Source organism: Brachycentrus maculatus, unplaced genomic scaffold (assembly GCF_059751285.1).
Source record: "Brachycentrus maculatus isolate JH-2025_06_01 unplaced genomic scaffold, ASM5975128v1 h1tg000303l, whole genome shotgun sequence".
Taxonomy (NCBI): domain Eukaryota; kingdom Metazoa; phylum Arthropoda; class Insecta; order Trichoptera; family Brachycentridae; genus Brachycentrus; species Brachycentrus maculatus.
In genome coordinates this window covers 1,534,235-1,554,902 of record NW_028281053.1, presented here as the reverse complement: position 1 = coordinate 1,554,902, position 20,668 = coordinate 1,534,235, and the positions used below count along the sequence as shown (strand labels likewise).

The window sequence follows — 20,668 nt, the reverse complement described above, 5'->3', positions numbered from 1 at the left end:
CATTAACCTCACCCGATGCAAATATTTTAAATTTACAGCATAGTAATAATACTCAAAAATGGAAAAGTTCCTTTAAATTATATAAAAAGCATATAAAAAACTTAAAATGAATAAAGAAATAAGAGGACAAATTTACAAGAGATAGCTAAAAATACATGGTAAATAAATAATACTTATTTTTTAAATCATCTATCAAGGCTTATAAAAAGTTATCATAAAAGCATTTTAAATTTCGCGCTAAAATGTTGACGGTGGTACTATCTAATCTCTATGCTACCATAAACAAAATTTCGGGGTATGTAAAACTATTTTTTTGAATTCAACATGGTTGTCATTTCGCCAGTAGAATAAAAAATAACATATCACTAACTACGGGTGCATTCCAAAAAAGAGAAAAAACATATGTATATCTATGAAGCAAATAGCAAAAAACCCAATTTAAAAAATAGAACTTTCCGCTAAATATAAATTTCAAAAGAAACATATAAAATGCGTTTGGTATTTAGAAATGTCATGATGTTATTGTTAAAAAACTATTAATTTTGACAATAGTTTTATGTAACACTTTTAATTTATTGACAAAATCTTTGTTTTAATTCCAAATCTTTTCAAAAATAACTTCAGTATTTTCTTTTTTACGACGACCTCTAATAATGAATATGTAAATAACTTTCAAGAAGCCAATCTCTGAAACATTTTTATCATAATAACTTCGTTTTCAATAAAAAATATTATACAAAATATTACTTGTATCATATGATTTTAAAACACATAAAACGTTAGTAATGTTTTAAAGAGGTTTTTTTTCACAACCACATTTTCTCTAAAAAAAAATATATGTAGGTACATATTACATTTCACAAGTCGACACCGACGATTGAACTGGACATCTCTAAAACAAAATAAAGGGACCGCCTCATGCTTTGTCTATGGTTTAAAATGCAGTTTTCATTATTGTACGTCAAAATCATACATCTTTACAAAATCGTATTGTTTTAGCAAGTTGTAGTGTGATTTTGAAGCGCTTTAGATTTTACACATTATGTGCACAGGTTAGCGTTATATTTTTCAAAATATACGGTGTTATTTACATTTTTCGCTGGTATTTTTTTGTTTTCGTATTATTATTCAGTGTCTTCACATCTGCATTTTTTCCGGCAAGTTTTCTGCTTTCTTCCTCCGGACGCCATTTTGTCTGGCCGGCTGATCTATCTGTATTTTAAATTGCGAAAATATATTGTTGTAATGGATTAAATAATATTATTTAGGTAATAATAAATAAAGTCGAGGCATCCGCTTTCGGAATGCGGGCCCTTTTGGCTTTCGGGGGTGCATGTTCAGTGTAAATGTTCCGTGTAGTGCGTATTTTTGAAGGAAGGATCTTACGACATTACTGTTTGATCCGTTGATAGTTTTAAATCTATTTATATTTCCTCCAGTGAATCGCGTGAATATACAAATTCGATAATTGCGGCCTTTGCGTATTTTCGTTTGAACGGGTGCATCTCGTTCGGTAATTTGTCATTTCGGTTAGGTTAATAAGGGTATTGCATGTTGTCAAGTGTGCCGTTTGACGTTTGCCTGTTTCGACACGGGTTTATTGATTGCTGATTTATTTTTCAGCAGAGGAAATGTGAGAGTTATCCTGGAGATTTGATCAACAATGACTATAACCAGGAACGCAGTGCCGGTCAGTATATTATCATATTTATTTTTAGATTTGTATATCTCTCCCCATGTGTTTATGACGCTCGAATTGTGCCATTAATTTCCCGAGATTCTGACCGCGGCTGTCCTTTTGCACGATGCGTATATTTCGGAAATCAATTATTTATCAAATAATCATAGAATAAAACTAGAACAGGTACTTTGTGATGATTACGTCGTCGTTTTATTTTAATTACTGTCGAGTGTTGACATCATTTCGTGTTTTATTTATTTACATTACGTGAATCAATAATTATCTGTCGACGGGAAAGGAAAAGAAACTACTTGAAATATTGTGAAATTGCGTGTTTTCAAGTATTTTTACCACATGATTGCTTCCATTGAAACCTCGTGGACCCTAAGATCGTATTGATTAACTTTTAGACAACATCTTTTTTATAATTAATTTAACTACGAATTTGAAATAGTAAAAAAAATTACCACAATGTGAAATTTCCGAAAATTGTGCAATATTATTTGCTTCCATTAAATTACATTTCAAATAGCCATTCTTAACTTTTAGTTCAGAACACTCATGAAACTAAAAATATGTTTTTTATAAAAGTCATAAATTAAATCGAGAACTTATTACTATTCAATTTGTTTGTTTTTTAAAATAACAGGTTTATAATATATTAATGAAAGCAACTGACAATATGTTTAATACGATATATAATATATGTAACACCAAACTGATAACCACATTGTCACCTGAATGGGGAAATATCATAACTGCATATTGCTCACTTCTTTCAACAACGTCAAATATCAAAAATGGTCAATTTTCAGATGTGCTTTTTTCGGATTGCCCAGAAAATGAACTATATCCCAGCAAAAGCGGCATATTTTCAACTTAATACTTACCCGCTATAGGGCAGAAAATGTTGTTTTTGCATTTTGAAGAAAAGGTATTGTTTAATTATTTTTTTAAATATACTACAAATTTTTCAAAAGGAGAAAAAACATTCAGGTTTTACCTAAAAAGATCTGTTGCACAGAAAAAGTGGCTTGATATTTGTTTTTAACACATTGTATTATATTTTAAACTTTAAAAACATTCTCCTGAAAAATCAAGTTTTTTGAGTTTGTTGAAAGGAGTGAGCGATATAAGGATATTTTTCAGGAGAGGCAATTCAACTTTTGAAAGTGAGTTCTCTCAATCATTTAGTAGTATATACTTTTCAATATTTAGATTCATGATGTTTAACCACCCTACCTTTGGGTTATTATTATAATCCATAAAGTAGGTGATAAATCCTCTGGTTTTTTCATAAGATTTCTTGATAATAATATTTATTTGACAGTTTTTTAAACAGTATACCTATTTCTGACCCTTTGCAAGTCAGAGGCTCTCAACATTAGATGTCGGTGAATTTCTTTTCTTTTGTTATGACATTCGGTTGAATATTTTGACAAAAATATTTTGTATTTTTTTTTTTCATTTAATATATTTACATTTTTATTTATAACATAATACATTTGAATCATTTATACATATGGAGAACTTTTATATTTCTATTCGCTGTGCCTCTCCATAAAAGAGACTGTGCTCTTGTGCTTAGAGAGGGACTTACACTCGTGGTTTAATGTTATATAATAAAATATATAATAGTTTTTTTTTGTATATTTTTCAAGATTTAAATGTATAGAGCTTTAATTTTTTTCTTAAGTATTTTTATATCATCTATTTTTTGTAATATATCAATCAACATAATCTCTATTGAATGTAATATATCAATCAACATAATCTCAACATATTCTGCAAACATTGGAAAAATAGGTAGCCAGTGATATTGACCTCGAAATGCTAAACGTGCCGTATGACGTATTCGTATGCGTAGGGGGAGTAAGAACAATTTGACGTCTCACGAATATTTCTGTGGTTGCGGGTATACTTTTTTGTACCTGAACGTACGTGATACTGCTTGTTGCGTTTATGCGATAATATAGTGGGCATATTACGTAAATTCGTATAGGTTAAATAGCTATTTGTTTAAGTTTAGAAATTTCTGGTCAACAAAAATTGTTGTATTAATAGCGCAATACATTAACTCTCCCTTCCCGGTGTTGTGTACCGTGTACACATTGCTTCTAATAACCATCAATATCTCTATAAATATAATATATACAAGGCTAAGATTTTAGGTATTCCTCCATAACATATTTAAGCATTGGTTTAAAAAAATAATATTAATAATAGTCAGAATTTATCAGGTACATGGGAGGTATTTTGTGAATATCAGAAACAAATTCGCGTATAAACAGCGCGTAAAGAGTGTGCGGGAACCGTGGCACTATATTCGCATCTCACTCTTGCATACTTGCACTGTGCAAGTGTGGGGAGCTCAAAGCTCAATGTTCTATGGCTAGCGGCTAGCGGCAGTAACTTTTGGGCTTCCGACAAGAGTGGACCTATGCTTGTTCCGTGAGCGTTGCTAGATGGTTAATAATGTTTTCAGCAAGTAAATCTGAATTATTATAATTTTTGACTTTATTTATAATTAATTAAGGGAATTAGCTATGAATGTCTGTATTTTTCCGATTTAAAATTGCCAATTTTTTATTGAGTAGTGACTACCCAACACCGGGACACGCGTTTTTATTTTAGCACCGGAAGGAAATATTTATAATGTTTGAAAATTATGCAGAATCCATCGAAACACGAGTCGCAGTAGATTTTAAGAAATAGTGGTGTTTACTAAGTTCAACTTAAATTAAACATGGATAGATTTCACCACAAAGTGACTGCCGAATCAATTAATAATACTGTATGTGAATTTAATTCAAAAATTTTGACTTGTGTACTTGGGGCGTTGATGGTTGAAGAGGGGGTAGGAGCTGTTTCTTATTATTTATTTATTCGTTTTTATTTCTTATCGTTGGGAAAACACAATTTAATTTTTTATTACTTATTAATTATTTTTCTTCTTTAAATGGCAATAACAACAGTTAAACATTGTTTTAAATTCGTCTGTTAATTTTGTGAATAATTGAATCAATAAATTTAACCAGAAATATAATTATACGTAGTATTAGATAGTGCTTGTTTAATTTACTGTTTTTATTATTTACAAAAATACTTCAATTTCATACTATTTCTGTGAGCCTAAGCGGCTCATTATTAGAAATAGGTATCAAATTGTGATAGAATGGGTTCAAACCGAGAATCTCTGACTCAAGAGTCCGCGACACTAACCACGGGATCACAACCCGACACAATTAGGCTCCGAATCCCCCCTAACAACATTTAGTTCTCACCTATACGATGCACAAAACGTACCCTTATCCTTACCCCAATGGTGCATAGGGCACTGCATCATATAAACGCAGTGTTATCTTGATCGTTAACACACGAAGGAAAGGTGATCAGCCCTCCACTTCAGGTACCAGTCCAGGGTAATAATGAATAAATATTACAGTGGAAAAATCACTTATATTTATTTTACCCCCCTCTGGGAATCGAACCCGGAACCCGGACCTCCAGAATGGTAGCCGAGCGTGCAGACCATCACACTACAGAGGCGGACAAAACTATGCACAAGTCCTGTTATAATTAGTTGAAACATGTGTTTTTTCCATTTTCCTCACTACTTGGTCAACTTGGCCGGACTCCAAATGAATCAAAACTTACTCGCGCGTCCATGCTCCCGTGTTGTCATCTTCCCACCGCGCTGTGTGTGTGCGTGTGTGTGTATTATCTTCCATTCCTGTAAACGCAGGGCTAATGATATACCTACGTAATGTGTGTTTGGCTGTGAATTATGGCCACTAATGTAAATAGATCTCGGTATTTCCTTAATTTTCTTGGCTCGCGATGATATTATCATGGAATATTTGGGTGGACGGCAATGAGTGTATTTTTGTACACGGTTGCATTTTTATTCTTTATTTTGGTGAATGTAAACAATATAGCCACGATGTAAACAATATAAAAATAAACTTAATTTACTTGTGTTCATTTATTTGAATTTATAAAAATATACATACTATAAGTCATCATAATGCATTATTCTTAATACATCGCCCACTCCTTTCAACAACGTCATATATCAAAAATCGACAATTTTCAGTTGTGCATGTTTTTCGAATGCTTAGAAAATGTACTATATCCCAGCAAAAGCGGCATATTTTTAACTTAATATTTACCCGTTACAGGGCAGAAAGTGTTGTTATTGCATTTTGATGAAAAGGTATATATTAATATTATTTTTAAATAAACTAAATATTTTTCAAACGGAGAAAAAACATTCAAGTTTTACCTAAAAAGATCTGTTGCACAGTAAAAAGTTCAATTAGTGGCTTGATATTTATTTTCAATACATTTTATTATATTTTTAAACTTTAAAAATGATCTTCTGAAAAATCAAGTTTTTTGATATATGACGTTGTTGAAAGGAGTGAGCGACATGTATTATTAATTTTTTTTATTTAATTTATTTGTTAAATATATATGTCCGCATCCGTAGTGTAATGGTCAGCATGCTCAGCTACCGTACTGGAGGTCCCGGATTCGGTTCTCAGGGGGGGGGTCAAATTAATATAAGTGATTTTTCACTCTAATATCTATTCAATATTACCCTGGACTGGCACCTGAAGCAGAGGGCTGAACACCTTTCCTTTAAGTGTAAACGATCAAGATAACACTGCGTTTATATGATGCAGTGCCCTATGCACCATCGGGTGTAGTTAAGGGTTTGAAGACATACATTAATTTATAAATTCATTAATGTAATTAATATACAGTCCCAGCTTGCTAATCCGAACACTCCGAAATCCGAAACGCGCTGTTATCTGCTGTGATCCGTAACAATTTTGCGGATCAGGTGATGCGAGTTAAAAAAATTCCATCTTTTGAAGCCAGCTTTCAACATAGCCATCAACTGAGCTGAATCATTTTAAAGGTCTTCTAGGTGGTCTTCTTCCATCTAGGTCTATCTTCTTCCATTTAACTTCAAAGTTACGAACGCCGCATCCCATTTCGGTGTACCAGTTATGGAATACATCACTCGCAGTGGAAGATAAGTTTTGTGAGCGAGTGTGAGTTTTGTCCACCTTCTCCTGTTCAGGACTTGGACAGTATGAGTTCCAGTATGGTTGGGACATTTCCTTAGAATGTCACCTGAGAGCATTAACCCCTCATGTCTCTTCTTCCAACCCTGCGCCCTGGAAGGCCGCTGATGACCATTCACCGACCATACTCGGCTGAATTTCGAGATACCGGACTGACCTAGGAGCAAGTCGAGGAGATGGCTCATGACAGAATGACTTGGAGACGTCTCCTGTTGGCTATATGCTCCACTTAGGGAGCGAACATGGGAAAAGAAGAAGTGAATTTTAGATAATGTGTGGTTAATAGCTGCGGGCTTTTGTTGCGCAGATGGAGTTCCCGGTGGGCAAGCTGACTGCATTGGAAGAGAAGATCTCCAGTCCTCGCTGGGTGGTTCCTGTACTGCCCGACCAGGAACTCGAAGTGCTGCTCAACGCGTCCATCACCTTCGCCTGCGATGGTAACAAACCTCTCTTTTAGATATTCTCAATATTATTAATATTTAAAGCATGGGTGGCCAACATTTTCAGCAGCCGGGCCAAATTTTAGAAATCAGATTTCTTCCCGGGCCGTAAAACAAAATTTCTTTTATTATTCAAAGCAAACATGAACTATATTATTTTTTAAGATATAACAAACATGTAATCAAACATATAATATTAATAAAAGTTAGGCAATACAAAAATTAAAAATTACACAATTTTAAATTTGTGAGACGTCTGTTTTTGTTTGTCAGAACTAAGTGCATCAATGTTGATACGTTAACGATTGATGCTGTTGCTACACGCAAACTGTTTTCCAAATGCACATCAGTGATTCTTGTTCTCATTTGTGATTTAATATGCTTCTTTCGACTAGTATCATGGCTACTGTATAACTAGCTTTTACATAGCATTTTGACTTTGAGGAGCTCTAGCACTCAGTTATAGCAGCTTGTATTCTTATCAATGTGTATTTAAAAGTCGATCGCAAAATGTTGTGATTGTTAGTTAACACGAATATACCATAGAAGAAATTGTCACGATAATGAGATACTTCCATATATGGGATATGATACAAACTACGCACTGTGTAATGTTCTTTTTGTGGTTTTATGTACACTTAAAGAAAAAATGTGTGAAATGCTCCGCGGGCCGCAAGTAGACACCCGTGGGCCGCGGGTTTGCCACCCTTTAAATATAAATAATGTTGAGAATATACAAATATTTGATTTGTGCTGTAGGTCGGGACACGAGCTGCGTGGCGTGCCAGCGCTTCTACCGCGACGCGCTGACGGTGTCCTTCAGCAAGCTGCTCACGGACGAGGCGGTGTCGTCGTGGAAGCCCAACATACAGCAGTGCATCCGGGCCAACTGCGAGCGCCTCGTCAAGCTGTGCGCGCTCCGCATGGACAACCCGCACCTGCTCAACCTGCTGGCCGTGCTCTTCAATCCCAGTAACAAGTGAGTCGCTTCCTTCTTTTCTTATTTACATTATGGTGGAGACTGACCGGAGTCATTTTGTCGAAACGTAACACGTTACGATGCGAGCATTCGTGTAGTCAGTACAGCGAGCCGAGCGCTCCATCCGTAGTTTCGGATGCTCGCATTAAGTATTGTTTTTAAGTGGTATTACACAAAGCGAACGATGAAAGTGTCTGATTGTGGTCCCGTTGTCCCCGTTGTTAGTGTCGCGGACTCTTAAGTCAGAGTTTCTCGGTTCAAACCCACTCTACCACGATTTGATACCAATTTCTAATAATGCTTAGTGAGCTTAGGCTCACAGAAAAAGTATAAAATTGAAATATTTGTGTAAATAATAATAACACAAATATTTCTCTTTTATTTTTAATTAAAAAATGCTAAGGAGAATGTTATATTGCCATACCATAAAGTTAGCAATGCTTTTAATATACAAAATATAATCTCACTTATATTCACTAGAGAAACCTTTGTATGTACTATTCTCAAGTGAGGGCATCACCGTAAGGTAAAAATTCTAAATCCATAATAAAAAAAATACAACTAACAACCAAAAGGAACATAAGAGTGCATATATATATATGTACATATTTTAAAAATTAGTGCAATATGGATGTTCAACAATAGGCAGAATGGTGAACTTTACACAAGCGTATAAAGTGATCATTTTAGCCAGGCAAATGCCAGGTCATGAGTGGTCGACTCCTAAATGGACGAAGCCCATATTTGTGAACAATGATCCTCAAAATAGTGTGAATTTATTTCATATTACCCTGGACTGGTACTTGAAGCGCAGGAGCTAACAATCAATTTTGTTTCCAGATTTCACTCATTCAACTCCAGTAGACAAAGTGACACCTCCACAGATGAAACAGTATACGCTAGACCACAGGATCACAGGAACCCACGAGGATGGCTGGTCGACCTAATTAATTTGTAAGAAATTCTTCGCTTCAAATGATTTGTCCAATTTTGATTTAATCGAATTTGATTTGAAATGTTTTGTCAATTTTGTCCGCCTCCGTAGTGTAATGGTCAGCAGGGTCGGCTACCATTCTGGAGGTCCCGGGTTCGATTCCCAGGGGGGGTCAAATAAAGTGATTTTTTTACTCTAATATTTATTCAATACTACCCTGGACTGGTACCTGAAGCGGAGGGCTGATCACCTTTCCTTTGTGTGTTAACGATCAAGATAACACTGTGTTTATATAATGCAGTGCCCTATGCACCATTGGGGTGCGGATAAGGGTTGCGGACGTCAGATCCAATGAATCTGGTATATCACACCAGAGTACCGAAAGTTGATATATCAGATTTTGTTATCCAAAGGGTAAAATAATTAATTTCATTCTTGCCTTGTACAGATTTGGGTACCTTGAGGGTTTTGAGAAACTGGGCCAAAGATTTGTGGTGGTAGCCGGGTTGAAACAGTCTCCATCGTCAGAGGAGACCACCATCGCAGCCGATGTCAACGCCCCGGAGACAGCTGACAAAACCGACAATGGGCCGGCACTGACCGAGGTATTCTCACATTCCGTCTTGTAGTCAAGGTCAAGTTTTTTTTCTGCATTTAATAGCTCCTGATGGGATGAGAGTAAAAGTTAATGAGTAACCGCGGTATGCGCAATGGTTCCATTTTGAGATTGAAGTAAAATTAAAAACACTATTGAAGAAAAAAGTTTAAAATACTACGCGATATCTGAAAGGAAAATAATATGTGAAATTTAAATATTTCAAACTTATCACATATAACACCATCAGTAGAACTTAAATACATTAACTTAACTGCTAGAAAGTAATACATTATGAGCACAGTTTGTGTCTCTTACATACGTAGAGAGCGGGAGACGCTTATAAGCATAATATTTGATTACTTCTGGTAAAGCGCAAGAGATGCCAAAAACATTGTACTGATCAGAATTGGATTTGCTGTTACTTTTGATTAGTATACGACCCTAATTATCATACTAATTAGGGTCAGGGTTGATGAAAAATCGGCCCGATAACAAAGTGATCCGAATGTATTAACCTGTCCGGGCGTGAGTTTCTACGGACAAAACTGTATCTAAGTAGTGAATTTGTTTTTGCTATTTTTTTTTATACTTTTATAATTTTAAATCATAGTCGATGCTATAAGCAACATATTTTCTTGAATAAACAAAAATATTGACACCAGTAAACACGATTTATATGAAAATTATCAAAATATCGATAAATCATGTTTTTAACATGTTTTGATATAAATTGTGTCATAAATCATTAGGTTAAAATACATTGTAGAATTTATTATACTTCTTTAAAGGTAAAGACATGTGGAGTGAATAGATGATGAGAGAATGACTAAGTATATTTGGCAAATGTGAATGCGAGAACAGAACGAGGATGGCCAAAAAATGTCGGTCCGTATCTTGTGATAAAACACTTGATAATTTTGAGCGGTATCCACCTTGTCCCCTTATACAATGTTGTTGTTTCTTTTCAGTCGGTGGAGTCAACTTCTAAGGATGTCCTGTCATCGACGGTCGGCACGCCCTCCCAAGACGAGGAGGGCGGGGCCGCTGCGACCATCCTGGCCATCTGGCAGCTGATCCGGCCCTTCGGGCTCTGCCACGAGCTCCTCACCCCGTTCACAGTCAACAAGTACCTGATGCCCATACTGGTGAGACAACGACACACTTTGTTTTCATCAGAATTGAATTGAATTCAATTTTATACAAAAATGTATAGTCCACCCCCGTAGTGTAATGGTCAGCACGCTCAGCTAACGTTCTGGAGGTCCCGGGTTCGATTTTCAAGGGGGGGGGTGTAAAATTATGAATTATTCTTTCACTGTAATATTTATTCAATATTACCCTGGACTGGTACCTGAAGCGGAGGGCTGATCGCCTTTCCTTCATGTGCTAAGATAATACTGTGTTTATATGATGCAGTGCCCTATGCGCCATTGGGATGCGGATAAGGGTTTGAAGAAGAAGAAGGTACAAAAGATACCTTTCTTGTGCGTACGCTTTAAATGTTACAGTGATATCTTGAACGTCTTAAGATACGGCTTTTGAAAACGCAACCATACCGCTAAAATGACTAATAACACTCTTCGTAAAGTTCAAATAAGCTTATCAGCTACAAAGTTGGGCAAAACTTTTAAGGTTAATTGGTTCATATGTAAATATTAAGGCCTTACTAGCAATGATATAATTCATTACTGGTCCGGTTGAGCAAATAGCCGGTCGCCACCACACGTCCGATTTTTTTTAGAACTTGTATTGGATTTTTTTTTGTTTTTTAGCATATATATATTGAAAAAATATTTTGATAATTTTTTAAAACCATATACTTACTTCGAAGAAAAAGAATTAAAAAAAAAAAAAAGATCTTCTAAGAAAAAAGATCAATCACGTAAAATGTTACTGGATTTAGAGAAAATTAAGTTGCGACTCGACAAATAGTAGGCCTGAATAAAGCATTGAATATGAAAACGATTGATAAGCGTTTTTTTTTTCTTTATTTTAAATTCTTTTGCATTACATGACATAAATTCAAATACAAAAAAATATGAAAAAAATTAAATATAAATACAAAAAAAGATCCCACAAAGGCATGGCCTGTGTGTGGGTATACAATATTATTTTGGTCATAGTAAAGGGTATAAGGGTATAGGTATTATCAGTAGAAGTAGAATAATAGTGTTAATATAAAATACAAAAAATACTTGACTATCAGAAAACAATTAAAAAAAAAATAACTAGCAACTTAAAAACATAAAAAAGATGAAAAAGTAAAAAGTTAGCAAGAATGTACTACAAGAAAAAGGAGCTTAAATCTGTCTCTTCCATGAACAATCTAAGCAAAATTTTTAATTGATTTGTCTACAGGAGGCAATTCCATCCGTTTTGGAGAGACTATCGGATGAGGAGCTGAAGAGGGAAGCCCGCGGAAGTGAAAATAAGACGGACACGGTATCGTGTCTCATTCGAGCTTGCAAATGTTTGGCGTCCAAGGCTACACAAAATCCAAACCTCATCAAAGGTAATACTCTTTCTCGTAGTGTTGTAATGATTTGACAGAAATTAAAGCTAAACTGGCAGTACACAATGGAGTTCTGGTTCCAACCCTTATGTATGGAAGCGAAGCATGGAGTTGGCAAAAGAAGGATGAAAGCAGACTGAATGCAGTCGAATTGCGATCCCTCAGACAAATGTGTGGCAAAACGATGTTTGATAGATGTTCGAATGATGAAATAAGGAAAGAATGTAAGGCTGAGATAAGCATTATCGATAAAATTAAGAAAGGTGTGTTGAGATGGTTTGGACATGTGGAGCGTATGAGTGAAGAAAGAACGGTTAAACAAATTTATGGGGCGAATGTAGTTAGAAAAAGAAGCAGAGGACGACCGAGGAAAACTTGGCACAATCAGGTATGTCAAATACTTGAAAGCGGCCGGGTCAGGAGTCGTAATAATCGTCGGGTATGTATGAGGAGATGCATGAATGTAGAAGAGGCAAAGAATGTTTGCAAAGACAGAGTGGTGTGGCGTTCGATTCTCTCTGCCTACCCCTGCGGTGAAGCGGCGTGATGGTTAGTTAGTTAGTTTTTAAATCATTTTGGTTTGTACCGGCTGCTAAGCAAACTATCGGAAGGATTGCCAACTGATAATTTCAAATTATTTGAATCTATGAATAGTTTTTGAAGAAAAATCTTTTAAAAAAATGGATTTGGTACAGTTAATTATGAAAAGTCAATTTTAGGATATCCAAAATAGCAAAAAATACAGAATATGATTCTTACTTTTGATTAAACCCTTTGCATATTAAAAAATGTTCTAAATAATCTTATAATTATTGCAACACCCAACTTATCAAGTCACTACATATTAACACGTTGACTGCCACGGCAATTTTCAGACTTCTTGATTTTGAATAATTTTTTTATAATTTTGTCCGCCTCCATAGTGTAATGGTCAGCACGCTCGGCTACCGTTCTGGAGGTCCCGGGTTCGATTCCCAAGGGGGGTAAAATAAATATTAGTGATTTTTTCACTGTAATATTTATTCAAAATTACCATGGACTGGTACCTGAAGCGGAGGGCTGATCACCTTTCCTTCATGTATAAACGATCAAGATAACACTGCGTTTATATGACACAGTGCCCTTTGCACCATTTGGGTGCGGATAAGGGTTTTATATATATATATGTATTTTTTGTCAATTTTGTTCATGTAAGCTCACATTGATTTTTTGTTCTCTTCCCATGCGCCATCTATCCATATTAGCACTGATATACTAGGAATTTTATCGTAGCTGCACTAATATGGCAAGTAAACACATCACAAGATAACTCATAGTCAGTGTCCTAGCAAAGAACGCAAGCTACGAGTTATCTCGTAGTTGGCAGTCAACATATTAAAAAATGTTGCAAATAAACATATATTTATTGCCAAGACCCAACTTCTAAATGAATATTGTGCGATGAAATGATTTAAACCATTTCAATTGGCATTCTGCAGGATTGGACATGTTTCGCCTGAAGATGATACTCCGGCTGCTCCAGATGCCCTCCTTCAACGGCAAGATGTCCGCCCTAAATGAGGTGAACCAGGTCATCGGTTCTGTGAGCCAACAGTCCAAACCCGACTGGCTGACTTCCGCCACCATTGCTGTAAGTACTCCAGCTCAAACTGATAATGTTTGTATATGTTCAAAAGGGTCAAATTAACAGTGCACAAAAATGCTAAAATAGTATGATTAATATATCCCTTTTTACATTGTTCGCAAATTTTATCTAAACGTAGAATTTTACTCACAGACTTGGACATATATATGTCTCCCTCCCATTAGTAGAATTTAATGTAGGTATTTTTTAAATATACTTTAAAAAATATGTCTGTTTTGCACCATTCATATTCCCATTGTAGATGTTAAAATATGCAGTATAAAATACCTACATATTTTAAAATGGGAAACATCTAGTGATAGCAAAACAGAAGTTATAGCAACAAAAATACAGGGGTTGTCTGCTGAAATTTCTAATTATTGGTATTCATAAATACTCTTTTGGACAAAAACTTTTTGAATTATTGATAAAATTGATTAGGATGACTCAAATTTTGTGACCTTAAAATTAGGAAATGCAAATTATTATAATTATACTATATTGTATCACAGACTAATATGTAGTATTGTATTGTGGCTTTACAGAATTGTGTGATTTTGTTGACAATACTCTATTGTGGCTTTGTAGTATTGTCGTGTGACCTTGTTGACTTGCCTATTTTGCCGGCAGCAATGGATCTGCAATGTGCTGGATATCGTCCTTTGCGACTCTCTATTTATCTGATTAGAATATTGTGGTTTTGCAGTATTGTCGTGTGACCTTATGACAATACTGTATTGTCGTGTGACCTTGTTGACTTGCCCGTTTTGCCGGCAGCAATGGATCCGCGACAACAACGTGCTGGAGATAGTGCTGCGCGACTCGCTGCACCAGCCGCAGTACGTCGAGCGGCTGGAGAAGATGCTGCGCTTCATGGTGCGCGAGGGCGCGCTGACGGTGCGCGACCTGGACGCCGTGTGGGGCGCGCAGCACGGCAAGCACGAGGCCATCGTGAAGAATGTGCACGACCTGCTCGCCAAGCTGGCCTGGGACTTCACGCCCGACCAGCTGGACCACCTCTTCGACTGCTTCAAGGTGAGGGGCCTCAACTTACGCAAATCACCTGCCCTTTCGGGCAAGGCTATGAGAATAGTAGTTAACCTTTTAACAGCCGGTAGGTACATGTATGGCGGTACCCAGAACGCCGCGAATTTTACAACAAAAATAAAACCTTCTAAACATATCATTATTGAAAGTGTAATATTGTTTATTTATAAAACTTACCAAGTAAATGAGGAGCGCGCCAGTCGTGCAGTCATTTATCCATAATCATAAAATTAATTGTTCATGGTGCAGGGTTGTCACAAAATTTGTCATAGAAAATATGAAAACTCAATTATATGTCAAAAGTAATTGTTTATGTTAGTTTAATATTAAAAGTATACACACACACACACTATGATTTAAAAAAAAATAAAAATTAAACATCATCCGAATCCGCACTAAAATCACTGTCACCAGATTCGGCAGTGACGGCAACTCGGGGATTATTAACCCTGAGCGCAATCAGTTGTTCCGACGACAAAGCTTTCTTTAATTTACGTTTAAAGTGGTAAAAACAAATTCTATTTCAATTCTAAGTATGCTATAAGATATTCTCAATAGATGTCACTATGCGTTCAATTTATTTGTGCATTTTAAATAATTGATTTTCTTTACTCAAAGCCCATTTAAAACGGCGCGTCTTAAGACGTCATTTTTGTATGAGCGGCGCTCCGTTCACAGAAAATTATGCGTCTCAAGACGCTCTTGGCAGTTAACCGGTTAATTTAGTAAGATATCAAATAGTCAATGATCCCCTCTTTTGAATAAAATGCACTCGGTCACTTTCTCCTGTATGACCATGATATGATGAAATAAATATTAAAAAGTAAACTTTGACAAAATAAAAAAAATGTTTTTTTTTACAGGCAAGTTGGTCCACTTCCAGTAAAAAGCAGAGTGATAAACTCTTGGAAGTCATTAGAAGGTTGGCGGAAGATGACAAAGATGGTGTAATGGCGCATAAGGTATGAATAACTTTTTATTATCTAAGTTTAGTTAAGTTTTTTTTTTTTATATATTTTTATTGTGGAACATGTTTTTTTTTATTTCATTGTCTGACTTACTAGGATTGTCCACATTCTAAGTCAGCTGAAATTTTGATCAATAATACAAGTAAACATTTTATATGAAATACCTTAAAAAAATTTGAAAAATGACAGAAATCAATGTACGTAAACATTTTATAACAAATACATTAAAACAAATTTTAAAAATGACTAAAATTAATTTTGTCCGCCTCCATAGTGTAACGGTCAGCACGCTTGGCTATCGTACTGGAGGTCCCGGGTTCGATTCCCAGGGGGGGGGGTCAAATAAATATAAGTGATTTATTCACTCCAATATTTATTAAATATTTCCCTGGACTGGTGCCTAAAGCGGAGAGCTGATCGCCTTTCCTTCATGTGTCAACCAACAATCAAGATAACACTGCCTTTATATGATGCAGTGCCCTATGCACCATCGGGTGCGGATAAGGGTTAGTAGAAGAAGAAGAAAAAAATTAATACAAGAACACATTTTATAAGAAAACCCTTAAAATAAATAGAAAAATGACTAAATGATTATGGATTATGGATTATATTAAGGATTATTCAATGTTTATAAAACGTATACTTTATAATTTTTTAATTTTTATCAGAAACTGGATTATTCACCCTTTGGTTGATATGTCAATATATCGCTCACTCCTTTCAAGAACGTCATGAATAAAAAAGCTTGATTTTTCACGTTTTTAATGTTAAAAAATATAATACAATGTGTTAAAAAATTTATATGAAGCCACTTATTTAACTTTATGCTGTGCAACAGATCTTTTCAGGTAAAACCTCAAGGTTTTTTCTCCATTTGAAAAATATTTAGTATATTTAAAAAAATAATTAAACAATACCTTTTGTTCAAAATGCAAAAACAACACTTTCTGCCCTGTAGCGGGTGAATATTAGGTTAAAAATATGCCTCTTTTGCTGGGATATAGTACATTTTCTGTGCATTCCGAAAACATGCACCACTGAAAATTTACAATTTTTGATTTATGACGTCCTTGAAAGGAGTGAGCGATATAGGAAGTCCCGGGTTTGATTCCCAGGGGGGGTCAAATAAATGTAAGTGATTTTTTCACTCTAATATTTATTCAATATTACCCTGAACTGGTACCTGAAGCGGAGGGCTGATCACCTTTCCTTCGCGTGTTAACGATCAAGATAACACTGCATTTTTATAATGCAGTGCCCTATGCACCATTGGTGTGCGGATAAGGGTTTCAAATATATTTTAAGTTCAAAAACATATCAATTTCAGGTGTTGGTGCTGTTTTGGAACTTGGCTCACTCGAAAGAGATATGCACCGAGGTGATGGACGTAGCCCTGAACAACCACGTCAAGATCTTGGACTACAGCTGCTGCCAGGACAGGGACGCCCAGAAGACCCTTTGGCTCGACAAGTATGTTCTTCTCTCCTTCTCACCCCCCCCCATCCCCTATCTGCACACTGCGCGGAACGAAATATATTTTATTTTATTTATTACTACTAGAAGTGCCCGGCCACTTGTTGGTGTGGCTCTATCTGGTTAAATGGGATGGAAATAAAAAAAATCTGTTCAATTTCACAATGGTTGTATAGCAATGAAAATTCTATGTTTTAGCAGATACTTTATGGCACATTTTATAAACTTTATAAAATAAAACTGCTTTGCTTTTAAACCACTTTTTATTGGTACTTTTCTCCAACCGGTTTCGACAAGATCCTTGTCATTAACAGGGTTACATGCAATACTTGTTTAACCCTGTTGATGACAAGGTTCTTGTCTAAACCGGTTTGAGAAAAGTTTCAATAAAAAGTGGTTAAAAACAAAGTAGTTTCATTTTATAAAGAAATTACTATGATTCAATTAAACATCAATGCAATTGACAACATTGAAAGTGACGGCAACTGTCAAACACGGCAACATGCTGTCTATGCAGTACGTACATAGATTTATATGCACGCGAAGATTTCGGGATTATATAAAGGGTCCGCCATCTAAAGTTTTTTTTTTCAACTAGTGCTTATTTCGTGAATGGTAACACTTAGCTCATGTCTGATTTGACAGATAATTAGTTTTATCCTTCCGCTGAGCGAATATGGTTATGTGTATACGCTTGAACAACGCTGGGAAATATTGCGACATTACTTTGAAAATCATGGTAATGTTGCAGAATGTGTGCGAAAATTGCGTACGGTTTTTGGAAGAAGAGAAGCACCGTCAGCTCCGTATGTTCGTTATCTTGTGAAAAAAGTGAAAGAAACTGGCATCCTCATCGATAAACCAAAGCGTGAAAAGCCAAAAACAGTGCGTACACCCGAGAATATCGATGTTGTGGCAGAAAGTGTGCGTGAAGCGCCATCAACATCAATTCACCGTCGTTCTCAACAATTTGAACGGATTTTTGTTCACATAAATTGAAGAGGAGGATATTGGCAACATTTGGTTTCAACAGGACGGCGCTACGTGCCACACAGCCGAAGCTACACTCGATGTTTTGCGCCCTTTTTTCAAAAAAAAAAAGTTATTTGGCGGACCCTATACTAACCTGTACAGATGCTTGAATTTAATGTTTCTGCGTTTGGTGTAAATAATCGCTTTTAACCTTTCTGAGAGTAAATGAATGTCAACGCAAATTTTCCTCAAAGAAGTATCGACGTTAATGAACGTCCAAGTCCGTCTGTCAGTTGGTATGATGTATCTTGTATAGCAATGACATCTGTGGATATTTCTATGCAATTTTGTCATAAATAAAAATTAATAAAACGAAGAGATGGTGATTTTCACTTTTTTAAAAAAATATTTTTCTTTATAATACGTACATATTGTGAAAAAAAAATCATGTAAAAAGAAACCACTCCGTAGAGAGAGTTGGATATGAATTATACTCCCGGAAAGGTTAATTTATCTTCAATTCCTGACCTATGTTATAAATGTAAAAACGTGAGATTAGCGTGACGAGAAGGCCCGATTGTCTCGCCGCAGGTGCGTGGAGGAGCTGAAGACCTCGTCGCAGTGGGCGCTGCCGGCGCTGAAGCAGATGCGCGAGATCTGTAGCCTGTACGAGGCGGCCGGCGCAGGCGGGGCCGGCGCGGGCGCGGCCGGCACGCGCGCGCCCGCGCCGCCGCCGTGCCGCCAGGCCGTCATCGAGCGCCTGCAGAGCCAGCACTCGCTGGTCATCCTGGTCACCGACTCGCTAACTGAATACATGGACAGCGCGAGGACCATACTCAGAGGTGAGTCTCCCCCACTCATAGCAGACATAGATAGATGCGGGTGTAGCAGACAAACAATATTTTTATGTTTTGTTTTCTATTTATTTCAAGTATTTGTAGTATTTCGCCCACTCCTTTCAACAACGTCATATATCAAATATCGTCAATTTTCAGTTGTGCATGTTTTCGGAATGCCCAGAAAATTTACTATATCCCAGCAAAAGCGGGATATTTTTAACTTAATATTTACCCGCTACAGGGCAGACAGTGTTGTTTTTGCATTTTGAAGAAAAGGTATTGTTTAATTGTTGTTTTTTTAAATACTTAATATTTTTCAAATGGGGAAAAAACGTTAAGGTTTTACCTAAAAAGATCTGTTGCACAGTAAAAAGTTCAATAAGTGGCTTGATGTTTATTTTTAATACATTTTATTATATTTTTGAACTTTAAAAACGTTCTCCTGAGAAATCAAGTTTTTTGATTTATGACGTTCTTGAAAGGAGTGGGCGATTTGGTAATCAGTCCTGTACTCGAGATTCTAGATTATTTATGTGTTACATGTGTTGAAAGTAAAGGATTGTTGAAAGGAGTGAGCGATTTGTAGTTTATATAATCACTTTTAATCTAATTTTACTTCTTATAATATCTATTGTATTCTTGCCAGTGCCCTTTTACTATGACCTAAAATATAATGTATACCCACACACAGGCCATGCCTTTGTGGGATATTTTTTTGTATTTAAACTAACCAACTAACTAAACATCACGCCGCTTACCCCTAGGGGTAGGCAGAGAGAATAGAATGCCACACGACTCTGTCTTTGCAAACATTCTTCGCCTCTTCCACGTTCATGCATCTCCTCATACATACCCGCCGATTGTTTCGACTCCTAACCTGACCGCTTTCAAGTATTTGGCATACCTGATCGTGCCAAGTTTTTCTCGGTCTTCCTCTGCTCCTTTTTCCAATTACATTCGCCTGATATATGTGTTTTACCGTTCTTTCCTCACTCATTCGTTCTACATGTCCAAACCATCTCGACACACGTTTCTTAATTTTATCGATAATACTTATCTCAGCCTTGCATTCTTTCCTTATTTCATCATTCGATCATCTCGGCTGTCCAAATTTAAAACACAGTAAGGGACATTTTTTTTGTAGTACGTTTTTTTTTAATTTTTGGACTAAGTAGAGTCTACTTAATCCATAAATGCAAAAAAAACATACTACAAAAAAAAATTGTCCCTTACTGTGTTTTGAATTTGGACAGCCGATCTATCAAACATCGTTTTGCCACACATTCTTCTGAGGGATCGCATTTCGACTGCATTCAGTCTGCTTTCATCCTTCTTTTGCCAACTCCATGCTTCACTTCCATACATAAGGGTTGGAACCAGAATTCCGTTGTGTACTGCCAGTTTAGTTTCCGCTAATATACATGATATATGTACATAACAAACTAACATTTAATTTATAAATATTAAAAAAAATAATTAAAAGGTAAGTAAAAAACTCAAACTCT

The 20,668-nt window shown here is 36.0% G+C and overlaps 1 protein-coding gene across 1 annotated transcript in view; it reads left to right on the top strand.

The window, feature by feature from the left end:
* Window positions 1-958: 958 nt before the first annotated feature.
* Window positions 959-20,668, top strand: part of LOC148304831 (ubiquitinyl hydrolase FAF-like) — a 63,685-nt gene continuing 43,975 nt past the window's right edge. Inside the window, exons 1-13 of the mRNA XM_088267686.1 lie at window positions 959-1,052; window positions 1,624-1,690; window positions 7,085-7,214; window positions 7,977-8,196; window positions 9,037-9,150; window positions 9,579-9,735; window positions 10,697-10,873; window positions 12,087-12,240; window positions 13,719-13,870; window positions 14,642-14,899; window positions 15,775-15,873; window positions 17,207-17,349; window positions 18,916-19,166. Of these exons, the coding sequence (XP_088123812.1) occupies window positions 1,664-1,690; window positions 7,085-7,214; window positions 7,977-8,196; window positions 9,037-9,150; window positions 9,579-9,735; window positions 10,697-10,873; window positions 12,087-12,240; window positions 13,719-13,870; window positions 14,642-14,899; window positions 15,775-15,873; window positions 17,207-17,349; window positions 18,916-19,166 (1,882 nt within the window). The 5' untranslated portion in view covers window positions 959-1,052; window positions 1,624-1,663. The remainder of the gene's footprint in view (window positions 1,053-1,623; window positions 1,691-7,084; window positions 7,215-7,976; window positions 8,197-9,036; window positions 9,151-9,578; window positions 9,736-10,696; window positions 10,874-12,086; window positions 12,241-13,718; window positions 13,871-14,641; window positions 14,900-15,774; window positions 15,874-17,206; window positions 17,350-18,915; window positions 19,167-20,668) is intronic.